The sequence below is a fragment of the Sinohyriopsis cumingii genome, chromosome 1 (genome assembly GCF_028554795.1).
Source record: "Sinohyriopsis cumingii isolate HCF-2022 chromosome 1, ASM2855479v2, whole genome shotgun sequence".
Lineage (NCBI taxonomy): Eukaryota > Metazoa > Mollusca > Bivalvia > Unionida > Unionidae > Sinohyriopsis > Sinohyriopsis cumingii.
The window spans coordinates 75,553,038-75,566,703 of record NC_142961.1 but is presented as its reverse complement, the minus strand read 5'-3'; the positions used below and the strand labels follow the sequence as shown (position 1 = coordinate 75,566,703).

At 34.7% G+C, this 13,666-nt stretch overlaps 1 protein-coding gene across 2 annotated transcripts in view; it reads right to left on the bottom strand.

The window, feature by feature from the left end:
- The window catches only part of LOC149807142 (ras-related protein Rab-23-like), a 73,927-nt gene that overhangs the window by 48,430 nt on the left and 11,831 nt on the right, over positions 1–13,666 (bottom strand). For both annotated transcript variants that reach the window (XM_089962642.1, XM_089962648.1), the window contains exon 2: positions 2,404–2,822. In XM_089962642.1, coding sequence (XP_089818768.1) covers positions 2,404–2,558 — 155 coding nt within the window. In that variant the 5' untranslated portion in view covers positions 2,559–2,822. The remainder of the gene's footprint in view (positions 1–2,403; positions 2,823–13,666) is intronic.

Here is a 13,666-nt window from a genome sequence, read left to right as displayed (position 1 = left end):
CACATTTCAATGAAAACCTACATACAAGCCACATTTTAATGTAAACCTACATACAAGCCACATTTCAATGAAAACCTACATATACAAGTTGCATTTCCTAAGTATAAGCCAAATTTCAATGACACTGTTTCCCTTTGACCTCATTTGTGTATCAAAGACCCCTAATTTTTTCATCTGACCCCCAGCTCAAATCCAATGGGATTTTGTCTCAATTTTGCACCCCACCCTCCAGAGAAACAATGAATTATACTAAGATATACTAAATATGATTTTCACTTTGGCATTCTGAGTTTGAGTTGAATTTAGTTCCATGACTTTGAAGCCTAGTTCTGCATCATCTAAACTCTGGTTTTCTTTTAGCATAAAACTTGAGATAAAGCTTGAAATTGTAAAATAAGATATGGCAACGGCAAAGTGTACCAATGTCATCAAAATATATCTGGCTAAGAAATCACAGCAAAGAAAAATCTGAAAGTTCTAATATGCTAGTTTTATTCTAAAGTTATAGACTGCTGAAATTCAGGCCTTTGGGCTTCAACTCGAGTTTCTTCCTTGAAAAATTTTGATAATACAAGGCCTGGACTATACACTCAACCAAATCACTCATAATGTTTTGATAATACAAGGTCTGGATGGTACATTCAACTGAGTCACTCAAAATGTTTTGACAATACAAGGTCTGGACGATACATTCAACTGAGTCACTCAAAATGTTTTGATAATACTGTACAAGGTCTGGACTATACACTCAACCAAATCACTCAAAATGTTTTGATAATACAAGGTCTGGACGATACATTCAACTGAGTCACTCAAAATGTTGTTTTTGATATTACAAGGCCTAAACTATACACTCAACCAAATCACTCAAAATGTTGTTTTTGATATTACAAGGCCTAAACTATACACTCAACCAAATCACTCAAAATGTTGTTTTTGATATTACAAGGCCTAAACTATACACTCAACCAAATCACTCAAAATGTTGTTTTTGATATTACAAGGCCTAAACTATACACTCAACCAAATCACTCAAAATGTTGTTTTTGATATTACAAGGCCTAAACTATACACTCAACCAAATCACTCAAAATGCTTTTTATAATACAAGGTCTGGACTATACATACAACAACCAAATCACTCAAAATGCTTTTTATAATACAAGGTCTGGACTATACATTCAACCAAATCACTCAAAATGCTTTTTTTTATAATACAAGGTCTGGACCATACATTTAACTGAATCACTTAAAATCTTTTTTTATAATACAAGGTCTGGACTATACATTCAACTGAATCACTTAAAATCTTTTTTTATAATACAAGGTCTGGACTATACATTCAACTGAGTCACTTAAAATCTTTTTTATAATACAAGGTCTGGACTATACATTCAACTGAATCACTCAAAATCTTTTTTTATAATACAAGGTCTGGACTATACATTCAACTGAGTCACTTAAAATCTTTTTTATAATACAAGGTTTGGACTATACATTCAACTGAATCACTCAAAATGTTTTTTGCTAATACAGGGTCTGGACTATACATTCAACTGAGTCACTCAAAATCTTTTGATAATACAGTACAAGGTCTGGCCTATACACTCAACTGAATCATTCCAAATCTTTTTTATAATATAAGGTCTGGACTATACATTAAGCTGAGTCACTCAGGAAGTTTTCATAATACCAGGCCTGGACTATACACTCGACAGAGTCACTCAGGAAGTTTTAATAATACCAGGCCTGGACTATACACTCGACAGAGTCACTCAGGAAGTTTTAATAATACCGGGCCTGGACTATACACTCGACAGAGTCACTCTGGAAGTCTTAATAATACCAGGCATAAACTATAAACTCAACAGATCACTCAGGAAGTTTTAATAATACCAGGCTTGAACTATACACTCAACAGAGTCACTCAGGAAGGCCTGGACTAAATCAGAGTTACCGTTCATTGTACTTACGATTCCAAGAGAACAGACCCTGTTCTGTCACCACACTCTTTTGACATCATATCTGTGTATATGATATATATGATATTCACACTGAGTGCAAATTACACACAGATAACAATACTAGATACAATATTGACTTCACATTACTGAAGTCATTTGAACTATTACGGCTAACCAAATAAGAGTACACTGTTCAAATAGTGAAGTTTATACAATCAGTTTGGCTACAGTTAAAAAAAAATATCAAAAAGGCTAAATAATAACACTCCATGTCTATAAAATTGCTTGTAGAAAATTGTGACATACCATTATTAATTATTAGGGCAAAACACTATCCTATTAACTGTCTCATCATACTCTGACTATGCAGTCTAGCTTTACATATATGTATTTTTAAATAGGTGCCATGCAAAACCAAAAGATAATTTTAAATACTCACTCAATTTGTCTTTCTAGAAAATCCACTCCTATTGTTTTCTTATAGTCTTTGGTGAATATTCCTTTGCAGTATCTCTGAATCATACTTGACTTGCCAACTGCGCCATTTCCAACAACTACCACCTTAATGGCAATTTCAAACTCTTCTTCCCGCATTTTAGTCAGCACTCCACATCACACAATGTGGGGTGCACCACTGCAACACTGGAGTAAATGTTTCCTTACTGAGTCTGAGACACAAGTCCAGATTAATTGACATTCTGTACTTAGCCAGTCACATTTTGTTTGGTCCAACTTGTAAAATGGTGTGTACTCTTTCTTTGTCCCTTGACTTGGCTTCTGTGATTCTGTTGTTTCTTCAACTAACTAAAACCAACACTTTATTTCAGCACATGCAGTTCTTTATTTATTGCCAACATCCTGTGAAAATAAATGAGAGAATTGATTTTCAACAACTCCACAGGTACTAAACAAATCAAGACAAGGTATTGATTATAGTCAGCATTTATCATCATGCTGGTCCTGTAGAATGTTACCTTTTACAATTATATTTTTCAAGCATAAACATAAATCAAAATAGTGCCATTTGTGTCCAACAACAAATGGGTGATGGGATAAAATTCTATGATGGCAATCAATATATTACATATGGAATTAATGGATGTTTAAAGGCATGCCTAACATTTTCCATTTCCTAGCATTTATGTATGATGAGTAAAAATATTATAATAAATGACAATTTTTCTTTATTGACATTGGAAAGAATATAAACACAATTTTTAATGAGCTATGAGTGATCAATTCATTGCCAATAGTCCACACTCACAACAATTTGCTCCACAATGATGGATGCAATACAAATGGTCCACAATCACAAGAATTTTCTTCACAGTGATGGATTCAATACAAAGCCTACATTCACAACAGTTAGCTTCACAGTGATAGATTCATTGCAAAAGGTCCACACTCACAACAATTTGCTTCACAGTGATAGATTCACTGCAAAAGGTCCAAGCTCACAACAATTTGCTTCACAGTGATAGATGTACTGCAAATGGTCCACACTCACAACAATTTGCTTCACAGTGATGGATGTAATGCAAAGGGTCCACACTCAAAACAATTTGCTTCACAGTGATAGATTCACTGCAAATGGTCCACACACACAATTTGCTTCACAGTGATAGATGCAATGCAAAGGGTCCACACTCACAACAATTTGCTTCACAGTGATAGATGCAATGCAAAAGGTCCAAACTCACAACAATTTGCTTCACAGTGATGGATGCAATGCAAAGGGTCCAAACTCAAAACAATTTGCTTCATAGTGATGGATGCAATGCAAAGGGTCCACACTCACAACAATTTGCTTCACAGTGATGGATTCATTGCAAAAGGTCCACAATCACAGTCATGGATGGAATGCAAAGAACCATGTGATACTAAGAACAATTTGCTTCACACAAGGCCTTACACAAAGAACTTGTATTTTGGAAACAAAGTCAAGGGAACATATTTATGAGGTATATAACAATCGCTGGTAAAAAAGTAAGAGCCAATTGGCTCAGTGGTTAATGTGACAAGTTGTGACTCTAAGAAGCAGGTTTGTAATGTGTCCCTGGGCTAATGTGGTATGTCACGGGGTAAGGCACTTTACTCTAATTACTAAGAACAAAAAAACTACATGTTCTGTAAAACAGCAACCAAAACCATTGGTAAGGTGTTGCTATGTAATTGACCTATCGCCACTTGTCAATCATGCTGATCAACTAACCAATCAGCGAATCTAAATTAGACACACCTCCAGGCATTGCTTTCATCTGCCATTTTCCTCCAACAAGATGCACGTGGCAATAATGAATCTTTTTATAATAAGTATTTACAAATTTTGAAAACTGCTCCGGTAGTCTAGTGGTGAGAGTCCACCTCAGAACCAGGAGGTCATGGGTTAGAACCCCGGCCTAGTCATACCAAAGACTTACAAAAACGGTAGTAACAGCTTCCTCACTAGGCACTCAGCATTAAGAGGTTAGTGTTAGGACTGGTTGGCCTGGTGTCAGAATAATGTGACTGGGTGGGACATCATGCTACATGTCTGCAGCATAATGCCCCAGTGCTAGACATCACTATAAACTATCACACTGCTGACATCTTAGCAATATGACTGAAAAATTGTTAAAGCTACGTTAAAAATCCTAATCACACACACACACAAATTTTGAAATGATTTGATGATTTCTCATTCAAAAGGGTGAAAAGAAGTCAGTGGGAGCCTTGCACTTTGGACAGTTGATACTCAGATCATCTAAATGGAGGAATCAGATTTATTCCTTTCCCGAAACATAGACAAAACTTCGACTGATAAAGACCTTTTTATGTGGTCAACTGAATATGGAACAATTGATGGCAACTACAACATGTTTATTTGCATAAACGTATATAGAAAGTTTTTCCCATCGATGGCTTGAAGAAAGAAAAAAAAAGATTGAAAAATATATGTAAAAGTAAATGTTTCTAGAATGTGGGCGGAGAGCCCCGTAACTTGCAGGTTTTGATGTATATTATTTTTCTTGTACAGAATGGATTGAACCCCAAACTATTATTTTAAAGTTTGAAAATTTTAATTTTAATGTTTGATTGTCTCAAAAATAATAATTTATCATCTCAATCTTTTAGACACTTGAGTGACTCTTTACTTTCTCATGGGGCTGATGGAGGGGTGGGGATAAAGACATGTAATAATAAAGAAATACCAAAACAATGGTTTCAGATAAATATCGTCCGATATATTAAGCACTCATTTACATGTTTACATCAACAGACATCACTGATCAGAATTCCATCTGACAAACACAGTAGAACCTTAAAACTATTATGTACAACAATATACTTCTAAACAGTAATTATTTACAATTTTTTATTGATTTTTAATTCATTTACTTTCAAGGTGGCATAAACATAAGCCAAACAAAATTAAGAAGGATAAGATTATTTATTAAATACATTAGCATCTTTTGCAGTGAATTTCCTTGTACATGAATAAGTTCTCGAGCAGCTTTGAAATTGATATTTATTATTTACTGAAATAAAACACTTAGGTTATTACTGTATGAACTTGAACCACAAATATAAATATTGTCTACTGCACTATAATGTCTGCAGTGTGACAGCTTATAGTGATGTCTAGCACTGGGGCATCATGTCGCAGACATGTAGCATGATGTCCCACACAGTCATATTATCCTGACACCAGGCCAACCAGTCCTAACACTAATGTCTTAATGCTGAGCGCCAAGCGAGGCAGCTGTTAATACTGTTTTTGTAAGTCTTTGGTATGACTCAGCCGGAGATCGAACCCATGAACTCCCACATCCGAGGTGGATGCTCTAACCACTAGGCCATCTGAGCGGTCGCTTTGTAATCTTACATTTTTAATAATACAAATCATTTTTTAATAAACATATCACTCAAACTGAAAAATATTTCCTTGTCAAATACTGCATGTTTGTCAGAGGTTAACAGGTCATGTGATCTGGAATGTGAAGCAATCTATCATCTTGCATAATGTCAATCAAGTCAGATGGATGGGAAATCAGGGGAGATAACTCATGTAAATACTGTGGAATGCTGGAATTCAAACTCATTCAAGGCATCATCAGCATGAAACCACGTGACAAATTTATCTGAAATCCAATAATCCTTGGTAAAGTAATATTGCAGATTTCAAAGTCAGAAGTATGAGCAATCATGGAGCATAACTACGGTAAATACAAATCATTAAAAATGAAGAACAGAAAATGAAGTGCATTCACTGTCTCATCAATGTAAAACTGCATGCCAAATCTTATCAAATTTAAATAAACATATTAAAGTTATGATGTGGAAAACAAAATCATGTTTTGGGGAATCAAGAGGCGTAAATCCTGTAAATGTTTCCCACATTCAAGGCTTCATCAATATGAAACAGCATACCAAATTTGGTTGAAATCCAACATTCCATGGTAAAATTATGCTGCAGAAACCCAAGTTTGGAATCAGTAAACAGCTCTAAGTGATGCTACTGAAGGAAGGAAATCAAACTCTTTCCAAGTTTTATCAAATATAAAGCTTTATACCAAATTTGGTTCAAATTTAATAAATCCCAATAAATTTATCTGGCTGAAACCAGATTGCTGATAGCAGGCTAGTGGGCAGCTGGACATACATTAGTATAGAACCCTTCTAACTTTGTCATGCGGGGCTCTAAAAAAGAATTTAAAACTAAAGTATTTCAAACATGCCCTGACACCCATTGTACTCAGACACCTTTCATCCGCATCTGGCAACATAGGGCATTAAGCTATCTATTAGAGTAAGCCATGAAATTGGTTTTTCTTGGATATCTCATTTTAAATGCATTCATTGATATCAACCATAAAATAGATTGGAGCTATAATGCAAGTGTATTACACTTCTCTCTTTGAAGTTTGTACTATAAGTAATTATACTTACATGATTGCTTATACTTTCTTCTGACCCTGTTCCGTCTTAACCACCCAATTCTTTTTTCTAAATAAAGGTTTCAAACAGTGTGCATGTATCAATTATGTACCCTCTTGTTATTGAATTGGAGAATATTAGTAAAACTCAGTTTTCTTTTTTCTAATACATGTACTTTCATAACTTTTTACACTGTTAACTACTCCAGGAACTTTTGGAACTGCAAAACATGCCATGACTGAGCTTAAGCCAGCACAATCCTATCCAGTTATCTACTGTACTTGGTCCTTCTTATTCTTTGGACATGTATTATTAACATCTTCAATACTTTTACAATGATTTTTAACTGTAATGTGGAGAATACATTGTAGCAGTTCATAATGAAGTCACCCAACCCAATATAACAGCCCCTAAAAAGATAACAACAACTAATGATACAGATTATCATAATGTATTGCAACTGCAACCCTCAATAGTACATTAAAAACATGGGTGCATTAGCATAATTGGTTTTCAGCTACCTTAAAACAAGATCCGTTCTTAACAATATAAAATATTGCTTGCAAGCTCAATTGACAAATTGATTGACAAATCAAGGAATTATACCATATATACTCACTTACAAGTCAAACTGCAAACAACATAGATCCTGATCTGCCATAGCATGATGCACCTGCAGATCAGGGTCTATGCTGGTAGTTCTATTAGTTATTCATAACAAGCTGCACAAACCCAGATCTGCCAGAGCATAATGTGCCAGCAGATCTGGGTCTGTGCTGTTCACAGTTGGACTCATCTATTTTGGGTGTGTTGAATCTTAACCAAATTGATGTTGTTTTTTTAACATCATTATGCATGGGACAATTTGACAAAAATATAATCCACCACCACAATTGTTTTATTAGAAGGCTTTTCTTTAAAAACTAAGAATCAAGTATATTATTCAATAGACGCTGTAACTAACAGAAAAATCTCACACATTAAGTAATGATGATACTGCCATTCAAGATCTTCATTGTGATAGTTAAATATTTTGTAACTTAACTTAAAGTTGACTTGTTGATAAAGTTTGATTAATGTTAGGTGTTAAAGGTTTTGCATGGCCATGAAAATCAATGCAGAGTGATACATGTTGGACAAACATCTAGGGTATTTATGGTGCTGTTTGGCTGGTTTTTAATGGCACTTTATAAAGATTATTGTCATGTTCAGAGAATGGGATCTAAAGTGCCTTTTCGAAGGACTCACCAAAGGCTGGCCTGGATGGTGACTGAATCTACAACCCTCTGTGAGTCACCACTGCTAATTAAGCTATCAGGAATTGGGTGGGTAGGAATGGGTAGGTGGGATAGGGAGTAGAGAGAGGATATGGTAAAGTCAACTCAAAAATACTTTTATTGACCAAGCTGCAGTACAACTTCAAGTTGCTGTTGTTGCTGCTAATGCTTGTGTTAGATTCTTTTGGAGTTTTTAAAAATAAGATAAGTTTTATTAGCAATGCAAGATTTTATCATTAACCCCCACCCCACACGACACAACTGAAGCATCATCATTGCTAATGTGTAATAATTTTAATAACTCTTGATGTCACAACTATAACATCAGGTGTGCATTTACAACCCAAATTAACGTAATTAAAGCATAAGAGATTGCTGTTACAAACTCTAATGGTAATTATATAATTTTAGGGTTGCTTATGAACCTTAGTGTATATCTTTAAGACTTACATCTCCTCCTTTTCAAACTAACATGATCTGAGTTGACAACTATTACATTTTCCATGGCTCACGATGGCAAATTCCCTGCCCCCTTTTTATTACAATTCCTGCCACTTTACAAATACTGTAAATGATCATACCTTGGTCCCAACAGCAAACAGTATAAACCATAATCCACCATTATATCGTGTGCAAGCAGATTACTCTTTCCTATTTGTTCTACTGACTGCTTCAAACAAGCTGCATAGACCGAGATCTGCTGGTTGATTTCAGGATGGCAGATGTGGGTCTGTATGGCTTGCTGTTGGACCTAACTTATAAGTGTGTATGATGGTATTATGTGTCCTCTAGCTTTGTGTCAAATTTGGTCCGAAAATATATAAAACATTCAGTGTAAATGCAAATTTTTGGATATCTGGCCTTTGAGCTCCTAATACGGACCTTTTGTGAGGGGGACCAAATCAACAACCCTCTTTTAAATGGTATATTCACAAAAACAAAAATTGACAAAGAGAATGAAGATATGATAACAACCTGCTGGCTAAAGCACAGGAATAAAAAGGACATAATATAACAGCTGAATTCAATGTTGTCTATAAAAATGACTACCTGCTCAGTAAATTCAACCATGACTTTGTGCTTTTTAGAATTTATTCAAAGAATAAAGATCATGGCTTTAATTAGTCGCACTAAAGCTCCATGTTCAGGTATTCCATCTAATCTTGTGTTTGAAATGAAGGAATTTTGATTCACAGTAAATTAACATGATGGTGGAAAATAATTGTCTGCTCAGAACATAAAAGTCTACACATGAAAATTAATTAAACCTACTGAGTGGATCAATGCATTTCAGTCAGGCCTGCATTTTATTATCACATTATTAAAAAGACTATTGTCCAAATTGCATTAATACTTGTCCCCTCTATATTAAACATCAGCACAGACCACACAAAAGCTCACAAGAATCGACTCTCCACAAAGATTTTTTATCTGACTTTGTGTACAAAACAACTTGATCTGATTTTAGAATAAAAGAAGTGAAGGGAAAGAAAAGTTCTCTGATAAAAAGACAATCAAGAATGATGAAATTTCAGTGTCATAAATGAATACTGAGATAGTATTCTAATTTACCTTTGTAATAAAAATTATCATAAAAGATCAATAGAAATTAAATCAGTCTTACAAGCCACAATGAAATTTGCCTTATAGGCATAGGCATTGTGCAAAATTGCCAACTAGTTTACTTGTAGAATTGCAAAGAGAAGAAAAATCTTTCAGATTCTGCTTTTGGGAAAAGCTAAATTCTTGTATATAAACATCCCTCCAAAGATTATTCTTAGATAAGTGGGAATGGGACAATTCCACCATCATTGACCAATTGGTATTAAATTTTTCATAAATTAAATTACAAAAATGGAGAATTCTGTATGATTTTGAAGACTTTCTTACTGGTATAGGCACCCACATTCAGACCCTGAGGATTTCTAACTAATCCCTGTCGTCAGAACTCTCTGTAGGATTAATGAAAATTAAACTACAGGGCCTTATTTATCTAAAGAATGAGAATCTATTATAATGAAAACTGAAGTTCAATTTGGAAATTTAGGAGTCCAGGTACTGCAAAAGAAGATCCTGGAAGCAATTTAGACTCTTACTACATTAAAAGCTAGTGCAATTTGTTCAATAGTGGACTCATAATCCAAACGTTGTGGTTCAATACCCACCCAGGCCACCCCAGGTTGGCTGCCTCAGCATGTCACTGGGAAAAGTATTAGGGTCCATTTTCTTTGTCATGATATAGAAATCCCCAATACCATATCACTAACTTCCACAAAATAACAGCCAAATGAGTATTTAAAAAATTCATCGAATTTGTAAAGATGGGAGAGACTCCGCATGCACAAGAAATGGGAATATGGTGAACTGAGTTTTTTTTTTAATATGACATACTTGTTGAGGTCATACTGGTTTTCCAAAAAAGACTGCACAGCAGACCGATGGCATGTTCCAACTATTAGGCAAGTCCACTAAGTGAAGAAAAGGCATGATTTGCTCATTCTGTAGATGAGGCAATCTTATTAGTGAAAACACAATTTGCAATGGAAGAAACATTTAAGTCATTACATCATAAAGTCAAATGATGTCTGTTATTATTAAGCAAGTTAAGGTTATATATCTATCAACTAAACAATGCTGAATATATTACAAAAGCTATATACAACCATACCTACACTACTGTAATGTTATCTGAGGAGATTCTTCTGACAAGAATATTTGCAAATTATTATGCTTGTCAAAAAGGAGCTTGCAGACTCATCCTACATAATATTGAAAACATCCAAAATGCAAAGAATGATGTTAAAGTGTTAAAAGTGAATAAATATGTTTGAGAAAGGCACAAAGTTTCAAACAAATATGGCCCTATTATATCTCAAGGAACTATTTCATGCTAGAAAAAAGATGACACTCCCAATTTAAGATCAATTTCAACTCAACAACTTTCAATCAAAACAAAACAAAGAATTCTTTAAGAAAGGTTTTCAACATTTGATGCCACTAATTTGGAACAGAATTCCGAAGTGAAGTACAAATGTATTTATTTAAAAGCTAATTCAGTGGATGAAAAGTGGGATCTGTTAGATTTGATAAAAACATTACAATTCTCAAACCTTCCTCTTTGTTTTCTCACTATTTTGTACTGTATATACACAACATACCAAACTGAAGTATGTTTGTACAAAATGTTCTGCTGTTATGTCCATATGTAAATGTAGTTTATAATCAATGCTATGTTAATGTGTGTGGAAATATGTACACACACTCTGGTTGCAAATATGAATATAATGGAGGAGAACGCAGAATAAGGTTCATGCAACTAATTATGTAACACTCTTTAAATAAAGTTATTATTACTATTATTATTATTATCATTATTATTATTATTATTATTATTATTATTATTATTATTATTATTATTATCATAAGATTATTTTATGCTTTGACAAAGTTCTAAGCAAGTGAATAATAATGAATTAAAGTATGTCACACTTTGTCAAGCTAAATGCTTATGAATGTTGCGACTGTTGGAAATTATACAACTGTGTGTGTGTGATTTGGATTTTTAATGTAGCTTTAACAATTTTTCAGTCATATCGCTACAATGTCTGCAGTCTGACAGTTTATAGTGATGTCTAGCACTGCAGCATGATGTCCCACCCAGTCAAATTATCCTGTCACCAGGCCTACCAGTCCTAACATTAACCTCTTAATACTGAGCGCCAAGCGAGGCAGCTGTTGATAACATTTTTTTAAGTCTTTGGTATTTCTCGGCTGGGGATCGAACCCACAACCTCCTATATCTGAGGCGGATGCTCTAACCACTAGGCCACTGGAGCAGTGAAATTATACAACTGAAATTCATGACAACGATAATGGGGATCTTTCCACATTTGAAATTAGTGATAATGATTGGGACCTTCCCTCAACTGAAATTAGTGATAATGATAATGGGGACTTTCCCTCAGCATCAGATATCATTACCAAGAGTAATCAGGTCTACAGAATGCACAAGAGAATGGAGTAAGAGAATATTACCACACTTCTTATATCCCAGATAAAAAAATTCAAACTTTGCTTCAGACTAACTGAAATAAAAAATATGATTTTGCTTTGACAGTTTGCTAACAACTGTAATGATTTTGCTTTGACAGTTTGCTAACAACTGTAATGATTTTGCTTTGACAGTTTGCTAACAACTGTGACGATTTTGCTTTGACAGTATGCAAACAACTGTGCAGCAATGTAAAAGAAAATGCACATGACTGAGCAACTTTATGTGTAAGCACTTTGATATCAATTGAAATGTATCAGTGTGCTATACATTTTGAAACTGAATAAATATACATCAAAATAAATGAACAATAATTAAGTATAAAAGAGAATAACTATCATGAACTTACTGTAGTAACAAAAAAGAACTTAATGTACATGTTTATTATTGTGGTGATGTAATAAGCAAATAATAAGTCAAAAATCTAATCAATGGCAGGACTCCCTGAAGATGCAAAGATTTCCATAAATTAAACCAGTATCAACCTATGTGCTCTTTCTTCAAAAGCTGGAGAGAAAAAAATGGAGAAATAAAAGTTTTGCAAGTAGATTTTATTTCTTCCAACTAGCAAATAAATGGAAGTAGAAAAAAAGAAGTTAAATTCTGGCCCTGCTGGATGCCTATGTCATATGGGTAAATACTGTACAGTCACACATAATTCAATTTCCCCCTGCTGGATGCCTATGTCATATTGGTAAATACTGTACAGTCACACATAATTCAATTTCCCCCTGCTGGATGCCTATGTCATATGGGTAAATACTGTACAGTCACACATAATTCAACTTCCCCCTGCTGGATGCCTATGTCATATGGGTAAATACTGTATAGTCATAAATAATTCAAAGGGCCCTGAGTGACCAAGTGGTCTAAAGCACTCTCCATCACGGATCACTGCCATCTCACCTCTGTCTGCGTGGGTTCGAGTCTCGGGCTCGACCAATGTGGATATGTGAGAAAGCTTGCCGGTAGCTTCTCATGGGTCAGTGGTTCTTTGCAGGGTTTTCCCGGGTTCTTCCTCCACCATTAATACTGGCCGCCATGTATAGCCTATAATGTGCTGAAAATGGCGTTAAACCCTATAACAACAACAACAACAAATAATTAAATTTCCCCCTGCTGGATGCCTATGTCAGATGGATAAATACTGTGCAGTCACACATAATTCAATTTCCCCCTGCTGGATGCCTATGTCATATGGGTAAATACTGTACAGTCACACATAATTCAATTTCCCCCCAAATCTAACATGTGATAAGACAGCAAGAGAACTGTTTGCCTCTCTCTTCACAGATCAATGCATAAAGAGACCAAAGGGTTTCCTTATCAGACTACCTTTACAACTTCAATGGAGCTGATCCTTTGTATAAGAGATGTGGTATTATTGGGGCTAACACTTTCAGTGATAATAGGGTGGTTCTGCATTTACAGATATATGTCACGAATTAATTACCACA